At 38.5% G+C, this 19,849-nt stretch overlaps 1 protein-coding gene across 1 annotated transcript in view; it reads right to left on the bottom strand.

Annotated features, from left to right (window-relative positions):
- Positions 1-19,849, bottom strand: part of VWDE (von Willebrand factor D and EGF domains) — a 40,417-nt gene that overhangs the window by 3,533 nt on the left and 17,035 nt on the right. Inside the window, exons 10-28 of the mRNA XM_074573522.1 lie at positions 18,234-18,507; positions 16,651-16,859; positions 15,209-16,194; positions 13,864-14,000; positions 11,240-11,395; positions 10,531-10,635; positions 10,045-10,159; positions 7,978-8,228; positions 7,641-7,860; positions 6,968-7,105; positions 6,323-6,385; positions 4,096-4,776; positions 3,669-3,764; positions 3,489-3,584; positions 2,865-2,960; positions 1,471-1,566; positions 831-926; positions 259-354; positions 63-158 (exon numbers count right to left, since the gene is read on the bottom strand). Of these exons, the coding sequence (XP_074429623.1) occupies positions 63-158; positions 259-354; positions 831-926; positions 1,471-1,566; positions 2,865-2,960; positions 3,489-3,584; positions 3,669-3,764; positions 4,096-4,776; positions 6,323-6,385; positions 6,968-7,105; positions 7,641-7,860; positions 7,978-8,228; positions 10,045-10,159; positions 10,531-10,635; positions 11,240-11,395; positions 13,864-14,000; positions 15,209-16,194; positions 16,651-16,859; positions 18,234-18,507 (4,007 nt within the window). The remainder of the gene's footprint in view (positions 1-62; positions 159-258; positions 355-830; positions 927-1,470; positions 1,567-2,864; positions 2,961-3,488; positions 3,585-3,668; positions 3,765-4,095; positions 4,777-6,322; positions 6,386-6,967; positions 7,106-7,640; positions 7,861-7,977; positions 8,229-10,044; positions 10,160-10,530; positions 10,636-11,239; positions 11,396-13,863; positions 14,001-15,208; positions 16,195-16,650; positions 16,860-18,233; positions 18,508-19,849) is intronic.

Consider the following 19,849-nt stretch of genomic DNA (forward strand, 5'->3'; position numbering starts at 1 on the left):
TTGTCCTTTAGTCATATATTACTTTTCAGGTATGGTTCTCCTGTTAACTACAAGATACTTACGAGTGTTACATCTTTTTCCTCTCCATCCTGAAGGACAAGAGCAAACATTTGGCCCTACGCACCTTCCTCCATTCATGCACCTTGGCTCACAGACACCTTAAAAATCAAAACCACCTGCTGTTTAGTATATTTAACTGATTACAGAATAATTTATTGGTTACTTTTGGATCGTAGAAGGCTTTTAACACTGGCTTACTTTTTTCACATCTTCTGCCTGTGTACCCATCAGGACAAGTACAGACATTATTTCTCATGCAATGACCACCATTCTTACAAGGCGGGCTGCAGACAGCTAAAAGACACAAACAGGAGGAAAAGGCTGTAGTTTGCATTTTGTTTGACTTAGCAATATACTTCTAGGAAACAGGAGTGCAATGCTAAAATTCTGATAGCTTATAGAGAAGTTCAGCACTGTCTCATAGAAATCATATTAACGTGGATTGGTGTTTACATCAATAGTAAAGACAAAATCAGATGGAACAGGGTCAAGGTTGGCAACTGTATTTGTACACAAGTAACCAGACTATATAACATACAATGGAACTGGGTTGAACACTTTTCAAAAGTTGAGCGGAAGACAAGGCAAATTTTGAGTCTCCGTTCTCCTTGGACGTTCACTGAAGGAGCCATAAAATCTAAAAAAACAATGCAATCTCTGTTTTGCACCACTTCTCAGGGACGTGACTTGATTGTCTTAAGACAACAATGTTTTCTCACAGATTTGCTCATAATGTCAGCTAAGAGAGGAGGGGGAAAGAAAGAAATTACCATTCTGACAGTGGGCACCAAAGAATCCACGTGGACAGAGGCAAACATCTGGCTTAGTACAGGAACCGCCATTGAGACACACAGGGTCACACATCGCTGCAGAAACAGGGTCAGGAAGAGTGGGAAGTATGATATCCAAACAAAGTCTATAAAATATGTACTCCTGTTGCAAGGACAGGAATTAAAACACCAAAGATAACTGCAGGTAGTACCATTCATATAAAATCTTTACCCAAAATTTTAGGATCAGTATTAGAATCATAGAATCAGAGAATGTGTTGGGTTGGAAGGGACATTTGAAGGCCATCTAGTCCAACCCCCTGCAGTACGCAGGGACATCTTCAACTAGATCAGGTTGCTCAGAGCCTCATCCAGCCTGGCCTTGAATGTCTCCAGGGATGGGGCCTCCACCACCTCTCTGGGCAACCTGTTCCAGTGTCTCACCACCCTCATGGTAAAGAACTTACAGAGGCTGCTGCCAGCAGCAGAACTAACACGCAGAGACAAGAGGGCGTACAGGGGCTCTGCAGCAGTCAGCAGCTGCCCATTGCTGCTGTCTGAGCTACCCGGTTCCACACTTCAAACTATGGGAGGTCCTACAGACACTCTCCCAGGAACATGGAAGTTGCAGGAGTGTTACCTGTACTGCACGTAGGTCCGTACCACCCAGGTTTACACTGGCAGATGTCTGGAGTAAGACATTCGCCACCATTTTCACAGTGTCTGTTGCAAACCACTACCATCCAAGAAGATGGGCAAAAACAGAGGAAAAGGGGGAAGGAGAGAGAGGAGGAGATATGTTACAAATTATGCTTGATTGGTTTTTCAATTCTTTCCCAATTATTAGCACTGGAAATAACATACAATTCCACTAGTAGAAGAGGAATTGCTGAACAGCTTAATCCAGTCTCAAAGCCATAAAAAGCTAGCACCAGACTATAAAGGTAAATAAAATGTATTTCCATTAATTATCCATGGTCGGGTTATATTCAGTGTTAAAAATCTAGAAAAATTCAAATAAATTCTAAAAAAAATTGGGAAGTTCAATACTAAGAGACAAATCCATCATGTTACATCATGGATTTGATGGACTCCAAGAAAGTCCACTCAAGTGTCCTCCATCACTTCAGCAAGTGCAGCTGTGTGCAGAGTGACACGAGACTAACAAGCAAAGACATTAAAATATCATGGCTGTGGAAATTGTGAATCACTTCTTCAGGACAACAGCTCATTCTCCTTAGTATTGCTTAACAAAGAGCAGCATTATTTTAATTGAATCAAAACTAGAATAAGAAAAACTGAGAATAAAGAGTCCTGGGATTTGAGGAGGAGATGAACAAAGGACTTGCTCAATTCAGGGGCAATAATGCAGTGGCACATTCAGGTGAACGATATATAAACAGCATGTCTAAATTTGGACTCTCTGGATGATAAAAATTACCAGTATGAAATCTACACAAAATTTGGAGTTGCCAAATTGCAGCGTGTAGAATTTGATATATAAAAGACAATTTAAGTGAGACTAACTAATTCCAATTTTTCAGCTACAATCACAGCAAATTTTCCAATTCCCATGCCAGGTTAAAAAAAAAAGTCCTCATAGTGTGGTTCTGAATTCAGTTTCCCAGTTTTTCTAACTTGACATTCACTGACACCGACTTCTGAATGTATCCCAGCCTCGAACAAATTTAAGATGATAGAAGTTAAAAAGCTGTAAGGACATATTAGACAACTATGTTTGTTCTGAAGGTAGTATCACATGTGCAACATGCACAATGTTTCCACATTTGTAAATCATAAATAATAAACTACTTGCAATTTTTATAGTAAATTATGTTTTCAAAGTTTACATGCAAATACTACCTAACTAACGTTCGAAAAGCCCAAGTATGGGAGCCTTCAAAGAGGCACAGGTATTAAGTCATTTGCTAACATTAGACAGAGTCCATCAAAAATTTAAACCATAATTTTCTTTCTTGCTCCTGAAGAAGAGGAGGAATGTTCTGTACTCTTCCCTCATGCTTTTTTGCTTACTTGTATCACATCTTGGTCCCACAAAACCATATGGGCAGGTGCAGAGATTTCTGGCCAAGCACGTGCCTCCGTTTTGACAGGGTGGTTTACAATGTGCTGCAGATATAGAATTATGTTGTTCAAGGAATCACCTCTAAAAAGACGCATGGATTAGTTATGGTTTAGAAAAAGCGAAGTGTTAATAATTGACAGTGAGCAAAGAACTGGAAATAAAATAAGGAGATGTATGCAATGCCTTTTGACAAGAATAAGTAACAAAACTTAATTCCAACAGAGTACACAGAGTCCCAACAGTGGTGGTCACCTTGAAGAAATCTGAGACAATTTCCAGACAGGACTTCCCACTCTTCAGGAGTGTTTAGTTTAGAGGCATCTACATGCACTGGTGAACTCCCCTACTTACTGTGAAAGCTAAATTTAGTAACATCTAATTACAAGCAACATTTACAATGTATGTAAAAAAAAGTGGGGTATCTACCAACATGTTACTCAATGAGAACATAGAGTTCTGTTAAAGTAAAAGTAAAATGACACCTCTTTGCTGTCAGAATGAAGAGTCATGGAAGTTATTTATAGAATCCTTTGGGTATTCATGGATTCAAAGGCAAAAAATATTCTACTTACCTTCCTCACAAGCAGAGCCACTGTATCCTGGCAGACATTCACAGACATTGGGCTTAATGCATTTGCCATGGTTTTTGCAATCAGGTTTGCATAAAGCTGTGTGAAAAGTCAACAGTGATATTCAGATGATTAATTTGTGGAAATTAGTTACCACAGGTCAAATCAAAATGCCATACTCACCAGCCTGACAGTTATAACCAGCATAACCAGGCTTGCATTTGCAAATATTGGGTGCCACACACTCCATATTTTTGCCACATGTTTGTCTACACCTTGCTGAAAGGCAATGAAGAAAATAAGGAAAGGAATAAGGAAAATGAAAGTGTCGTTTCAGCACGACTGTATCTTGCCTAACATAACAAACAGATCACACAGAATTCATTAGGTCCCTGCCCATAAAGGGGGAGCCTGAGACATATCAGAAAAATATTTTTAAGTGCACCCATTCAACTAAAAGCCGGTAAGCTATGCCAACACTAATAATGAAAATGAGAAAATTCAATACTCTGTGCATTTCACCAATCACACAGTAACAATGGAATTTCAAGTTATAAAGACGTCACAAGATTCTTTTCTGCAAAGCCGTTAGTGCAGTTATTTGTAATACCTCTGCAAGTGAAGCCATCTCCATAATAACCATAAGGACAACGACCGCACTTCACGCTTCCATTCTGACTTGGCTCACATGGTACTCCAGGAAAACAGGGTAAATCGGTACAGGTTGCTGCTTTAGGAATCGCTAGTTCACTCAATTCTTCAGGAAGCACTTTGGGTGGGACAGTGACTTCCACAAGGACAAAAGGTAAAGGACTCGCTTTATGTTTGGCTAATAGGTGCTGAACTCTGTGAGCATTTCCACTTTTCAAAACTTTGCTTGGCAAGGAAAGCCGTTTGCCTATATTTGTTCTGCTGCTGGGAGAAGTCTTCCTGCTGGTCTCAAAATAGCTGTAGGCTTCAACTTGTGCCCTTGTTTTCTTCTCAGGTGATAGAGCCTGGCTCCGTGAAGATGCAGTCATCACAGCATGTACTGAAGAACTCTCTTCCATGTTAGCAAGGCGACCACTGATGGTGCTGAGAGCATGAGCAGTGTTTCCAAAAACAGCAGGTTGTACAGAAGCACTTCTCTGAGAATTAAGTGACTTCCAAGTGGTGATTGTTTTTACCGTGGAGACTGGTGGAGTGCTGCTACTGACCATTTCTGTAGAAATAAATCTCTCGGGGACATCTGTAAAACTGGGAATATAGCTTGAGATGCTTAAAACCTTCTCAAAGGATGACTGTTGAAAACCTACAGCATGTTAGAAAGAAAGAAGGGGAAAAAGTACGGGAATATTATGAAACTTTTTCTTTTTTTTTTTCCTTCTGAGGGTGGGGAACACCTTCTGAACAGAAAAATGTACAGCCCATTCATTCTGTGCTTCAGGGCACCTCTCCATGTGCTGCATCGCAATATATGTATACAGTAGAACCTAACTCCTAACTGACAGAATTGGAGAAGATCAAGTGTTCTGGCTGCATCCTTTCCCCACCCTCACCATGGCCTTTTCTTGGCTGGAAGATGAGGAGAAAGCGCCATATATATGAGACAGAAAGCAGAGATTTTCCCATGCCAGGTCAATAAACAGCTTTACTGTCAGAGCAAATTACCAGCTCCGTACACTGCTTCCACCTAGGTAACTGAAACAGTGTTTAAGGAAAAGATACTGCTTATGGTTCACCAGTGTGTCTAAGCGCTAGTATTAAGCCTCGAGTCTAGAAGCAGATATTTAATCACAAGTACATATATGCTGATACTTACTGATGAACCACAGACAGTATTTTAGGTGAATAATCCACCGCCTTGGAGCAAAAGTATTACCATGCTTTACTCTCCAAACTTTTTTATCAACTTCCTTAAAGTTTCTGGATGGGTTTTATTAGTGGGATGTTTCATGTGTTTTATAAACGGCGGAGACTGACTCAGCCTCCTCGTTGGAAGGAGTGCAAAGTGAATGAAAAGTTCTTTACATTCTGCCCAGAAAAAGTAGGTGGTCTGGTGGGTCGTGGAAAGGAGTGTGGCATTGTAAGCCCAGAATGGCGGAATGCCGTGTATGGGCTTTTAGCATTACAGGGCAGAATGAAACTGGAGGAGCTTATCCAACCAACTTAAGCGCTGTCCCTAGCCCCATTTAGAACAATACTAGAAAATGGTCTACAAAAGGTTAAACCTTAATGAGTCTTATTACAGAGTGCTGTCTCCCACTGAGGAAAAGCAAACCATTTTGGAGCCGATGAAGAATTATCCAGCACTGGCAGTGGAGGGAAAGAGTTTTCTCCTCCCCCACTAACAATTCAGAGACAAAGGGAAAAGACACACAAAAATTTCTTGCAAAGAAAGCCCTGGCACGCACAGAGCTGGAAATGCCGGCAACGGCATTTATGGAGTTTTGGAATTAAGACGTTCACTTGCCATATTCTTCACCTTTCCTTTGAGTTAAAGTAGGAAAATGGCATTCAACGTAATGCCATAAACTTTTGCTTATCTCATATAACAGATGTCCCTATCCCCATGTTACCTATTTCATGTCAGTGGTTAGTCACAAAAACAAAAGGCAACGGTGAGAATGTCATACATCACACTGTCAATAAAATGACTTGACTGACCTAAGGGATTTGTTGATATTGACATTTCAGTCTCATTTTTCAGACCATACTACAACGCCAGTAATGAATTAAATTGAGTCAAACTGAAAAATTAAAGTGAATAACATAAAACTGACTAGAACCTTTATTTGCCAGCTATATTCTTATCAGTATGTGAATCAGAAATTCCATTTTCTTCATGAAAAAATCACCTTTATTCCCTCCAATTTCTCCTGTGGAATCCTTTCTTTCAACATTAGTGTCTTCAAAGCTTTCTAAAAACAAAAGATATGAAGGCACATTAGCAGTTACTTTTGTTTCAACTGCAAATAAATTACGGAGTTAAAGTTTTAGTACATAAAAATCAAAATTCAGAAAGCAGATAAAGAGCAAAAACTGTTTCTTAATAGTTTTCAATAGCATATTTTAAAAATACAAGTTATTCAGTAATTGCATCGTAAATAAATGTTTGGGCACCTTATTTGGCAAGTGCCTTGACTTGGGTAAACAGTTCTATGTTAAGAAATCTAATACAATAATAGCTCATATTATGAAAATAATGCCGAAAAAAACACCATTTCATTGTATTCTACTTTTATATAAAAGAATTGTAGTATTTTTTGTATCTATTTTTTCTAGTCATCTAAAAAGTGTTTTACAACTATGTGACCCAGTGCAGTCTGATGTTGTCATCAACTGAGATTCTCTCCCAGACGTCAACAGTCAGAAAGAGTCCTGTTTTGCTGACTACTGAAAAAAGTTCAGAGTTACTGTTAGAAACACGAAGCACAACCAAAGATATTTTATCTGAATGGCAATAAGATAATAGCATTCTTCTGAAAACCAAATAATTTTACCATAACATGATTTCCCATCTCCTTGCAGATTATTTGGGCATGAGCCGCAATAGTAAGAACCAAAAGTATTGAAGCAAAGTACTCCAGGGAAGCAAGGACTGGATACACATTCATCGACATCATCTTGGCAATTTTTACCTGCATCGAAATACAGATTATTACTTTTATAATACTGTGTCGCTAGACTTTGACAGTGTGTTTATAAAAGGTAAAGGCAGAATGTATGCAGGTGCTGAAATATCAAGTGCAACAAATTTCAGTACAGCTAATAAGTACAGCTGACTAGGTTTGCTATTCACGTTTTTTCATCTGAAGTATCTTGCTTACTGTGGAATGTGGAGAAGATGGGCTGTGGGGACTATATCTTTATCTGTAGGCATAGGAGGAATCACACTGTAACCAAACTCATCACTCCTATGTTTCACCATGTTGCCAAGTTTACCTCTGCCGAGGAAAACAATGGGAATTTGCTCTCATAATACAAACCATTGTATTCATGCAAGAAATATCTTGAAGTACATCATATAACTATGTCACAAGGACATAACATTTCTCCATACTTTAACAGTAAGCTATTTACAGTCAAAAAATAAAAAAAAATGTAGAAATAAAAATAGAAATTCCTATTTATCACTAAATGTGATAAATGTGCATAAATAAAGTAGTAATTTACCTTGAAGTTCAGGTGGACATTCACAGTAATAGCTGTTTATTCCATCCACACATCTGCCAATACCACACTGGTTAAGTTTACAGTCATCAGTATTCACTTGACAGAGATCACCTTCAAATCCAGCCACACACACACAAAGATATCTTCCACTTCCAGGTGGGAAATTAATGTTTGTCACACACGAGCCATTATTTAGGCAATCACATGATTTTACACTGACCTACAAGACATGCCCAATAAGACAGTTTTCTTTTTTTAATGAACTAGCGATGAGTTTTGTAATTAGATATCTTAAACATCTGACTAGTAGGTATCATTTTACTGTAATATTCATTACCTCTATTTCTACCTTAGTCTTCGCATTGCAGTCATCTGTCAAAGAAAATTTTAATTTATGGAGATTCATTGACACAGCTTTCCACAAAAGGAGACCTGAAGGGGAAAGACTGGCACCTTCTGGACCAGAATCCAATGTGAAATGAATAGCAGAGCCCTCTGGATCTGAAGCCAAAAACTGATATACAAAATCTTCTCCATAAAAAGTCTGTAGCATACCCTGAAAAGTTTCAAGCACCGGAGGCTGGTTGTCTGTAACGAAGGAGATATTTTCCTCTTTTAAGCAAAAGTTGCAATATACTTATAAAAATTAAAAGGAGCGTATCTTTCCATTAAGGAAGTCACATGTAATTCTTTCTCTTAAATTCTAATGTCATTTGAATGGCACAGGAAAAACACTAGATATTTTCATTATAACTGTAACAACGTAACCGAGAAATTACTTATACTACACAAGAGCTTGTAAAGGTGCAGTGTATCTATACATAGAAAGAACTAAGAATTTATCAAATTTAACCACTGTATTTTTATGATGCTGAGATAGTTTGCAGATGAAAGTACAGGAAGCCATAAAACTCATAGGTGATTGGTGTTGCCTGTAACAAATGAATAGACATTGTTAAGCAATACTTGGGAATGGGCTGCAATGACTGTCTTGACAAAACTGAGCATGAGGTGATGGAATAAGTTATTCACTCGTTGTTCCTAGGAAGGATTTCAACCACACAGCAACTTACTCAATGATAAGTCTTAGTCTATTTAGATGCCCGCGCTGTTGAGCTCTAACCTATTTGGCAGGAGTAACTCCATTTCTAGAGACATCAGGTGAAAACAAACAAGCAAAACGCAGCACCAGGACAAGTTCTGTGAAAGAGAGAAGCCGAAGCCCTGGGAAGAGTGTAGGTTTTGAAGTTGGGTCATAGGAAGGTGATAAGGATTGCTAAGTTTTGGGTTACAGGGAAGTGATCGCTCCAGGCAGGAAGCCACCCACTGTGGCAGAAACCATGAAGGAAGAAGAATCTGTGATCAGTATCTCAGCTGTTAGATTCTGACACCCTGTTCCTGATGTCATCCACTCCAGGGAAGAGGCTGTGCTCCTTGGTTTTGGGGAATTGCCTTTATTTTACATTCTTTTCCCATTTCTGACTTCAGCAATATTGAATTCCAGGAGATTCAAGAATATGGAAATCCCTTGACTCCCTGACTGTTGGATGAGTTTTATTTCATTCAGGTTTCATTCTTTTGGAATAGGTAAAGCTACATGGGCTTTCAGTACAAGTTTGAAGTAGAAAAAATTTTAACAAGACAGGCAACAGAAGTCCCACTCATACAGCACCCTTCCCAAGTCAGGCAGAGTCTTGCCATCACATCCATCCATGAAAACACTGATGGAACCCTTCTATTTGAGATGTTATGGACTTGGGTTGATGGGACAGGCTGGTAAAGCCCCAAGAGACGTCCCATTTTGTGAAGGAACCAATATGATTTGTATATCCAAAGCCTAAGATCTGAGCCAAAAGAGCTACAACTTCTAGGCTAGAACTTTGTACTATGGAGAAGGAAAATGAAGAATCTAGACTTGGGTCTTCTTTTCATAGCGTGGTTTCTAACCGGACTAAGTATGACAGCCTTGGATACACTTTCAAGCCTTTGTTTAGGTCATGTATCTATGCCATCGATGTGGATTATGTCCAGATATTAAGTGTCTAATAAATATGATACGCCATTTAATTCAGTTTGTGTTCTCATTTGGTATCAGAGTCATTTGTTGGAAAATATCTTTTATTCCTAAATTTTGAAGACGAACATTTGTGGATGTAGATGTGCCAATTATCAAAAGATAATTAACTTCTATATGTATGGTCTGGAATACAAAATATCATTTTCAGAAATTAGGAGAAATGTCAGATGAAAACCAAGATCAAATTACAAGCTAAAGTAGTGGGTACTAAACTTTAAATGAAACGCTTAACTAGCTAAACTTAAAATGTCACTATTTCCATAAATTTAAAAACTTTGTAGATTTTCAACTTCTTGCTATATATAAAAAAAAATATTTAGAACTTACTTTCAACAACTGACCAAGTTAACTTTGATATGTCAGGTCTGCAGAGTAAGCAAGGGCTGGTTGGATTTGTGTCACCTTCACCATAACAGAGTCCATCTATGTTGCACGTTTTCTCCTTTTAGACAAATGACAATGTGATTCATTATTTTTTTGTTATCAAACAGCAAATCTGGATGAATTTGTAAAGTGTCAAATAAAATCAAATCTATTCTGCGCTTTCACTAAACAACTAAGGTTGTTTTTGAATCCAAACAACCAACGGTATGTTTGGGTTTATTTGGTAGTTACATTAAGTGCTTTTGTTTTGATTTTTTTATTTCAGAATTGCCTCATCCCTGCTTCTCTTTCTGTCATTATCATTTCTCTGCTTGGAAAATCCCTGTTGTAAACCAGAGCAGGGCACGTTCTGCTGATTTTTCTAGATTTCTTTTTGCCTGAAAAGATGTGTATTTTCAGAATAGACACAGAGAGTAATGAAATACATACCTTTAACGTACATAACCCAGATTCTTGTGGTTCACATGTCTGACAGGCTCCATCATATAATATCATTGTTTTAGAGTTGCTATAAATGAATCCGTCATTAGAGATCTGCAAGATGTACAGTAAAAATGGATTAACCCATACAGGTATCAATGTATCACCGGTGTGGACTGCTAGCATGAGCTTCAGCTCATTGATAAACACCTATATTTAGCTGTTCAAACTCTTATATTAGTCATCAGAAATCTAATCAATCCTGTCAAAAAGTCTAGGCAGATATTTGACCGACCACATGTAGGTGTCTACTTTAGGGTAAATTGAATAGCGTGTAGGCTCTATTGACCTTATTGACTCTCTATGAAACTCAGATATCCACCTCACACAGGGTTTCACACATGTAGACTGGGCTCAGCTCAATTGCCACGTAAATGCACCATTTGAAATGCTCTAGGGTAACTTCCTGGCCTTTAACTTCCACTCTTGAAGAACTTGTGTCTCTGAAGGTCCTACGTTGTATCTACCAGTCCCCTTGCAGAAGAACACTCTCAAATGGCACTCAACACTTAAGCTTAGATGATGAAACTGAGACCCTGAGGTAAGCAAGCTGAGTTCCACCTTTAATACCATTAAAAGAAGGAAAATATCTATATGTGATGTATTTTCATCTTAATAGGAATATCTTTAAGCAAATATTTGAAATTTCTGCGAGTACCTTTATTTGCCACCGGGTGATGGGTTTATCATCAACCAGATCCATGACATCAGACTGCTGGCCATCATTTGGTAACTGGCAGTCGACAGTCCTGGCATTTTGGAAGGCAGCTGGCATAGTTAGAGGTTCTCCGGGAATCCATTGTCTATCACTATACTAAATGTTAAGACAGAAAATCTGTTTTTCAGTGAAATGCATTATGAAAATATTTTCATCAGAGAAAAAAGCCACATGTATTGCAGTGTTTGAATGAGTCTAATGTCTCTGGATTAGAATGCAGTGGGAAATAGCAAATGCCATTATTTGCACACATAGATTTCTGTCTAAGCCTGCCACTGTGGAAGAAAAGGCAGAGAAGTCTTTGCTGCCACATGGCCCTTTGGCACTGCATTGCCAAGGACAAACAGTTCTTCCAGCTGGAGAGTAATGGCAGGGTTAAGCAGTGGGTGATCCTCTAGCAGCACTGATCTGATGTGGAAGTGCCTCTGTTCCTCTCCACCCCTGCTCCCGGGAGAGAACAAGCTTTAGTTGAAGGAACAGATGAGGTTTTTGGCAGGGCTCAGGTATCATTCAGGGTGCTAAGGGAATACTGGCAGGTAGCCATTAAGCCCTTGCACAAGCCAGTAGATGACACCATTAACCCTGTAGACTTTTCTTCTAAACTGCAGTGTGGACAAATCATCCAAGGATTCATCTTGAGAGCCGAGGGTAACGGAATAGGGATGATAATACTATTTGACTGAAGTATGGATGGAGGCAAGTTCAGACATTTTTTTCAAAAACGTATTAACCTTTCAAAAGTCAGTTAAAAGACCCTGAGATCTAGCAGCCTTCCAGCTTGTTACGTTCACAGAAAAAATTAATTCTGCAGTTCAATGTAAATAAGAAGGAACTAAACCTGTATTTTCATTTTGGGGAGGTTAAACATACTCTTATCCTTTACAAAAATCTCAGTAAATTCTGGATCTGTGTAATGATAGATTCCGTGGCCATGTCCTACCCAAACCTCTATCAAGACACATGTAGCAGTCCTGCATCTGTGAGGTATTTCAATACAGAATGCTCTGAATCACCTCCTTCTGAATCACGAGACCTACATCCTTCCCAACATGGTAGGACAGTCCAGGGACAATACATTTGATTTAACCTTTCAAAAGTGAAAATATAAAAAAAATCAGAAATTCAGTATGTATTAGCTCTAAATTCTGCCAAAAAGACTCCTCTATGAAATTTTGATCATTTAAGTTTAATCTCAGAATACACAGAGTTCTATACTGTTGCAAGTCTGTTGACATTTCCATAAAGTCATTATTACTCTGGCCTGAAAATTAAGCAAATGAAACTAAACAAAAAAAAACAAAAAACAAAGAAAAACCCAAACCAAACACCCTTTCTTTTGTATTTTCAAGGAAAAAGTTCTCAGGTTCCTCCTCAACTGCAGACAACAACAATATTGTTCATTTTCTAACCTGGCTCTTGTCAGTGAGAATATCATCAATAAAGGTGATTAAATAGAAAATTTTTGCAGTATAACACAAAGGGTGTTATATCAGAATATCTTGCCATGAGTTAAAACTGAGACACTTCAAACTGTGACAAGTGAACTCCCAATAATTGCTTCACTGTGAGCTTGGTACAAAAGTCTTTTAACCTAATGGAGTGTAAACTTACTCTCGACTTTATCATTTCAAGCCAACTTGCAGATGAGTGGATACATGTTGTGTTTAAGAAAAATCTATAGCCAGCACTACCTAATCTGTCAAAATAATTTTAGCATCTGCTGGAACTAGCTAAGGAAAGGTTTTTTTCTCAATTACAAAATTTTACCATTGAGTGGTTCCCCTTTTGCCATCTCCCCCAGCCCCTACCATCATCGCTTCAATGAAATCCAATTTTACTTTGAAGCTTTTTTTTATTCTCATGTCTAACAGGACATAAAAACTTGTAATTGCCGATTGTTTATTCCAGGCTAACACTTGTAAACTGCTTGTAAACTTGCCTTGAGCAAATTCTAGGTTTGAGTAACAACAGTCTCTCTATACAGATTCCTTAGTTTACAGTGCAACATTTTTAATCTCCCATTCAAACCTGGGGTATAGAGCCAAGATATATCTTTAAATAGCCGTCGTATTCTACCCCAGGGAAACGGACAACACATCAAAAATGCCCCTCTCTTTTCGTAACAGATTTATTCTGTTTATAAAAGGGCTATTTCAAGCATCAGATTTGAGACAGAAATCTAGTAACGTCTTTAACCTTGCTGTCCTTTTTCAAAGAAGTGGTACTTCAATTCCTCTCCACAAGCACTTAAAAAACCGAACGACGATGTACTGGTTGTTACTAATAGGGCTGCCCTTGCCCTTTTCTGATGGATAGCTGCCGTATGCTGTTATCTCCCTCTCGGCTGATGAACATTCCCATTATGTTTTGTATTTCTCTTATCGTGGAGGAAATGGCAATCTTGCAGAGACTTGAGTGTCTGCTGCAAAGTGCTGAGTGCCTTTGCTTTTAGCTTCTACTAAAGCATTGGGTCGTACCCACATCAATGAATAATACGTTAGACATTTTTTCCCTTGTTCTCCAAGAAGTTTAAAATGTAATTGTTACTATTCAGGGAGACCTACCTGTAATTTGATAATTTCACATTTCAGATTCAATGACTCCCTGAAGCCACGTCCAAAAGCTCTCACTGACGTGCAGTCATATTGTCGAATATCGCACAGCCCAGCATTCTCCAGCTCTGTAATTTCTGGAGCCTGGTCTTCGAAGCAGAGATTAGACAATGAATGTCAGTATATTAACCCATTCATGTGCATTTACATCAAGCAATACGTTTATTTCTCTATCCAACTCAGAAAACTACAAAAACAGCAAAACCTGGACCCAGCTGAAGAAAGGCAGAAACATTTTTTATTGTTAAAATGAATCTTAGCTTTAAAAACTCAGCTTTTGTCTTCTCTTGAAACCTGAACATTATGAAGCAGAGAAAATATTCACCTGATAACAAACACCTGTGAATATGGGTTTTGCTTTCTCATCTATGATTCTTTACATCACACTTGCAGAATAAAATCTAAATGAAACTCAGGTCCTAGTAATAGGAATTGGAGAGGTTACAGTTATAATGGGAATTTTTTGTTTAAAGACTAAAAAAAATCTCAGGTGGAAGTTATTTCAGGAAATGAACTGTCAAAAATTACAACACTCAAAAATAGTTTTTATGAAGCAAAACCAGTTCCATTTGACTTCAAGAGGAATAAAATATTTCTTTTTATTATTATCTTACCTCTTTCTCTGTTTCTTTTAAAGGGGTCCCTAAAACAAAAACATCATTGCAAAACAAACAGGTTTTGTTTTGAAAAGGTTTTGACTTTTGTAGTACTTTTCATATTTTTCCAGCTTAACTGAATTTTTAGTGAATGTCTTATTTACTGAAAAAAAAGACAAAAATAAACCCTGCCCAGCATTATTTGCTGTACCTCTTTTTATTTCACCACCAATTCTGATCCCAACACATCTAACGTTTAGCTTACAGAGATGTAACATCACCAAAGAGAAAAACATTCCCACTTACAGTTAATAAACAGGATCACATAGACTATAAAAAATTAGGGAATGGATGGATGTGGCAGATCTTCCCTGAAGAAGACAGCGCGTGGAAACACTGCTAATCTCTTGGGGCAATACCCTGGATTGCAAACTCACTGAGTGGTAAATTTTTTAAATCTGACATACCAGAAAGTAAGCCCATATTTTTCCCTTCGGAAACAGGAAGGCTGAGCAGAAAACAATTATGGCTGTATTAAACCGGAACTAAATTGCTGGATAATGAACAAGGCTACTGCAGGGAACCCTTGTCAGCATTCAAAAAAAAAAAGCAGGAGAGAAAGGGAGCAAAATAAATGTATATGTTGCACAAACATTGACAATGCTATTTAAGTAAATTTCTTTTTTTTTCCTCCCACTTACCAGACAGGATGCTGCAGTCATATGAGCTGTAGCCTTGAAAACATGCACAGCCCCATTCTGCACATTCCCCATTACCGCTGCAGAGACTGGGACACTTTAATGCAGTAAGGAGGCTCTCAACCGACCCTTCAAGTTCCTGTCGGTTGTAATTTATTTCTTCTAAAAGTCTTTTCTCACATTCATTCTCTAGAAGAGCTAAGGAAGCTTCTGCCCAACTGAGGTCATCTTTCAGCAGCAAATCTTTAACACACATGTTGATCGCATCCTCTATTCGCCTGCCAAGAAGGCCACCACAAGATCTTCCTATACTGGAATTAGCTATTGCCTGCTGGCATAGTAATAAAGCGCTAGACTCGGTGAGGCCAGAAGGTGTGGGCCAAGAAGGAAGAAACTTTTGGTTTGTGTCAGTGGCATGGTCCTCTGGGAAAAAATAACTGTATCCCTCTAAGTCTGTTTGGCTGAGACTCTGGAATAGAAATACCGGATGGTATTCATAATAATTTTGGCGCTTCCCCCTACTTGTAACAGATTGGCTTTTGTGAGGATGACTACTGTAACGGTGAGAATCTCTTCTAATGCCTGAGCTTGAAATTCCTTCTCTGTTTACACCAGTACTTCCCACTGAGGTTGCAGAGACACGTGTGTTTGCTAGTGATGTTTTGTGGAGTTTGGTTTGATTATCCTCCCCCTGCAGAAGCGTAGGTGAATCCATTTCATGTGCAGATGAACGTTTCTTTAAGCCTCTCACAAGATCAACAGGACTGAGATACTCAGCAGTGACATCCAGTCCTGGTATCAAAGAAAGAAATCTACCGTTTTCACTTTCTTTACAAGACAGAGCATGTTCTGACTGAGAAACTGTCTCTAGTTTATTCACTGATCGATATAATCCAGCATCGTGAAGTGCACAGTCACAGAAGACTATTTTTCTAGAAGATGTTAAGGAAGCAGGTGTCTTGTCAAACAAGCTATCTCCTGGTGAAATTCTAGAGAAGAAAGAAACAGATGAAACTGTATCTGAACTATTTTCATTGTTTTAGTAAAGCATTAATGTTTGTTTTGCTTTTTGTTGTTTAATGCTTCTACAGCACAGATCACAGAATCTGCAGCACATGGTTATATTCAAAGACCAGTTAAATCACAAAACCATGGGATTAACTTATAATAGAAGACTTGAGAAGAGTGGATATTTTCTGTATACCTTGATATTTTGTTCAAAAACTACTCAAACTAATTTTACATCATACTACTTAAATACTAATTTGGCACTTCAGTTTCTATTTTCTCTGAAATTAATTATGGAGCGTAACGATGGCATTCTAACATGAACTTCAAAACTTAGAAAGATTTTATTGTTATTATTTTGACAAGTTTTTAAGAGTGTGAAGGAAAGGTTGAACCAAAAATGATGACATTTGATTGAAGCAGAAGTATTTTATTACCTCCACTCCTTAATAAAAGAAAAAGGAACATCAGCATGGTTTGGGATTTCCACCCCACTTGCAGTGTGAAAGTCATTCTCTGCACTTCCGTCAAAGGTGCCGCAGAGTCCCATCGTATGTCTGTAATCTGAACTGGGTGCCCTAACTGTTATGCTCATTCCCCATTCACTCACATCAGCACGAACGAAAGCTCCAGAAGAAAACAAAACCTAGAAGAGATTGATGATACCATCATGAGAAATATGATTTTTATTTTACCTAATAAAACCAGGTACGTTTGTTGGCAAGGAACAATTGGAAAAGGCCAGGCATATAAAGACATACCATTAAATTCTTGCTCTAACTATTCTGGATCAGACAAATTTCATTACTTCTTCTTCCTGTGGAGCCCTGTAAATAAGAACCCTATACATCTCAACCTTAGCAGGCAGCTAGATGGTGCACTGTAGGTCCATAAGCTTCATCCATCATTAGCAGGTATATTGTGAAGGGTCAGTGACTGCAAAACCACGGAGAATCAAAGATCAGCTGGGCTGCTCACTCTTCACATGCCAGCATATGGAAAGGGATGACTCTGCTAATATGAATAGACTCTTTGGCAGCACCTTTCTCAACTTTCTTTTTGACAGCTACATGATTCCCTGTGTTAGAGTCAATTTCTACCTGCAAAGCTGATCCTAAATGTTCTAGGTAGCTCAGAATAGTCTCAAACATTACAATCTCTTGAAAGAAATACTAGAATTCTCAAGAATCCACAGCAAGTTTAAATGCTGGTTTTGCTATTAACTTGCTGTACAAATCTGAGCAAATCACTTGATTTTTCTGGTTCCTCAGTATCCTTTTAATTTCTTTATTGCCTAACGTCGTCTTAATATTTCGTACCTGAGGTCTTCAGATGAAGCACTTCAGATGGAAGTTAAATATTTAAAATAGTGTTATGCCAATAGCCAAACCCAAGGTGAAAAGGCATATCTGTTTTTATTGCTTGCATTTCAGACAAACAGAGTGATTAAAGAGCAGTTGAGGGCTTCATTTTTCCGTTTTGCTTCATTTGAAGTTCAGTGGAGTCCTACAGCTATTCTAGCCACAAAAGAAAAGCTACAGGAAATTATAAAAGCAAACGTGAATGTTTTATCTGAGGGCCACAGCCTCTAGAGAAACCATCTACACTTCTAATTCTGTGGATGTCATTTGGCATACTTAATTATCTGCATGCACAGCCTCCCTATATGACACTGGCATGAGCGAAACAGGGCACACACGAGATCTCATGCTGGAACACCAGGGCTGCTAAATAAGTGCCTACTGAATCTGAAAACTGCACCTTCCACACAAGGGTTGTATACTGTATTTGACAACGTGGTTCCAGAAAGTTATGCATGGTGACACAACCTCGTTTTTGAGGACAACATCCTTTACTTACAAGCAAAGTACTGGCCAAAGGACTACGATTGTAAAATAAACATTATGCTATTTCTGAAATGCAGAAAATAAAACACCTTTTAGTTCTGAAGTTGGTGTGAACTGGTAAAAATAATTGCTGAGACAACCGTTACGTCTGCAAGCAATTATTTACTACTTACTGTTACTTTTCTTCCTAGGTAGGATTCAGTGATTCTGACATTGCTTCCCGTTGTGTCTCTATTTATCACAGATAGGTGCGGCTGTGAGTCATGTAGCTGACCGCTGCACATGTCAAATGCAATTATATCACTTCCTTCTTTGGCAACAAAGCCACAGTTACAGGATGCCGAGTAGTGAAGGCTTCCACAGTCCCACTGGCGAACGTGAACTTCAAAATCTCGAGACGTACTCTTATAGAGAACAAATGTTCCTGTTTTAAAATTGTCATAGAGCCTGGAATCAAAAGAACAGCATGTGGAATCACTTTGCTTATAAAATAACTGTATCGCCACATGTCAGCAACTTTATCTTAAAACACGTTTCTAACTGGAGAACTTGGATACTGCAACTCATTTTCCTGCATCAGAAAAACCAAACAGTACAGCCCACAAACCAACACACAAATTTGTTCTGAACAAACACCATCATACCTTCCTCTGTGCAGCTCTAAAAAAATTAAACCTGTTTTACGGCGGAAAAATAAGGAATAAAAGAAGGCTCATGCGTGAAGTATAGGTAGACAATAGTTGTGAATGGAAACATAACCATGAAGCCACTGCCATTCTTTGATGTTTTTTTTTTAACAGTGTTTATGCCAGGGAACTGGAGGGTACTTCTCAGCCTTTGTGTTTCCACAGCAGTACATCCATGCAGCAAGAGCAATAAGATGCATAGCAGGGTGCGAGTGGGGGGCAGCTGCTGCAAACTGCGTAAATACCCTTGACACAGTGATTTAGAAAGTCGCGTACTTTTAAAAAGGTTTGCTTTATTAAGATGGAGATGAGGAGTGCGTATTCCCAAAGATCTGAAAATTATTTAAGATTAAAACCATAAATAGCAGTTTCCTTTTTTTTTCCTTAGGGTTAGCCATCTGTTCCCTGAAGCAAGGTTAGAATAGCCAATATAATGATTCAGGAATGAGAAGGAAAAAAAAAAAAAGAAAAAAAAAACTATAAACTTTTGCTGCAAGTTTAACAGCCTCTTGGCTATAAATGGCATTTGACAGTTAATTATTGATTGCGGAATGGTGATTTGCTTTATGAATAATGGGCCAGCAGACAAACTGCAGACGGCTGCCCTACTGGGACTGCACAGGATTACCCGTGATTCAGTAAGGACGGTTCCTTTTCTGCTTGTTTCCTCAATTTGTAAAATAAAGTAGCAACAGACTTTATCCTTAAGAAGACAGGTTTTTCACCACAGCGTCATGCTTCCAGCCAGACCGTATCACAGAAAATCATTGCTTCATAAGAAAGTTTGATCACAATGCATCATCGATGGTTAAAATTCCCAGTGAAGCCATCCCTATAATTTCCACTGAAGGAGGAACTGAAAGATCAGCATAACCTCAGTGACTTTATTATTATTATTAGTCCTGGTCACAGTGCTATCAGAAAAGCAATTACAACTTGTCTTTTCCTTTCCGTTATCAAGTTCACAAGAAGAGCAGGGCTGTGGGCTGAACATTCTTATTGGCAGGCAACATATCCTCTTCTTCTCACCCTGCCACTCGAAGAAATGTGCTTCTGCTGAGCAGAGAATGTAAAAGTCCCAGATCTGGGACCTGTGTTTGTTT

This window comes from Larus michahellis, chromosome 2 (genome assembly GCF_964199755.1).
Source record: "Larus michahellis chromosome 2, bLarMic1.1, whole genome shotgun sequence".
NCBI lineage: Eukaryota > Metazoa > Chordata > Aves > Charadriiformes > Laridae > Larus > Larus michahellis.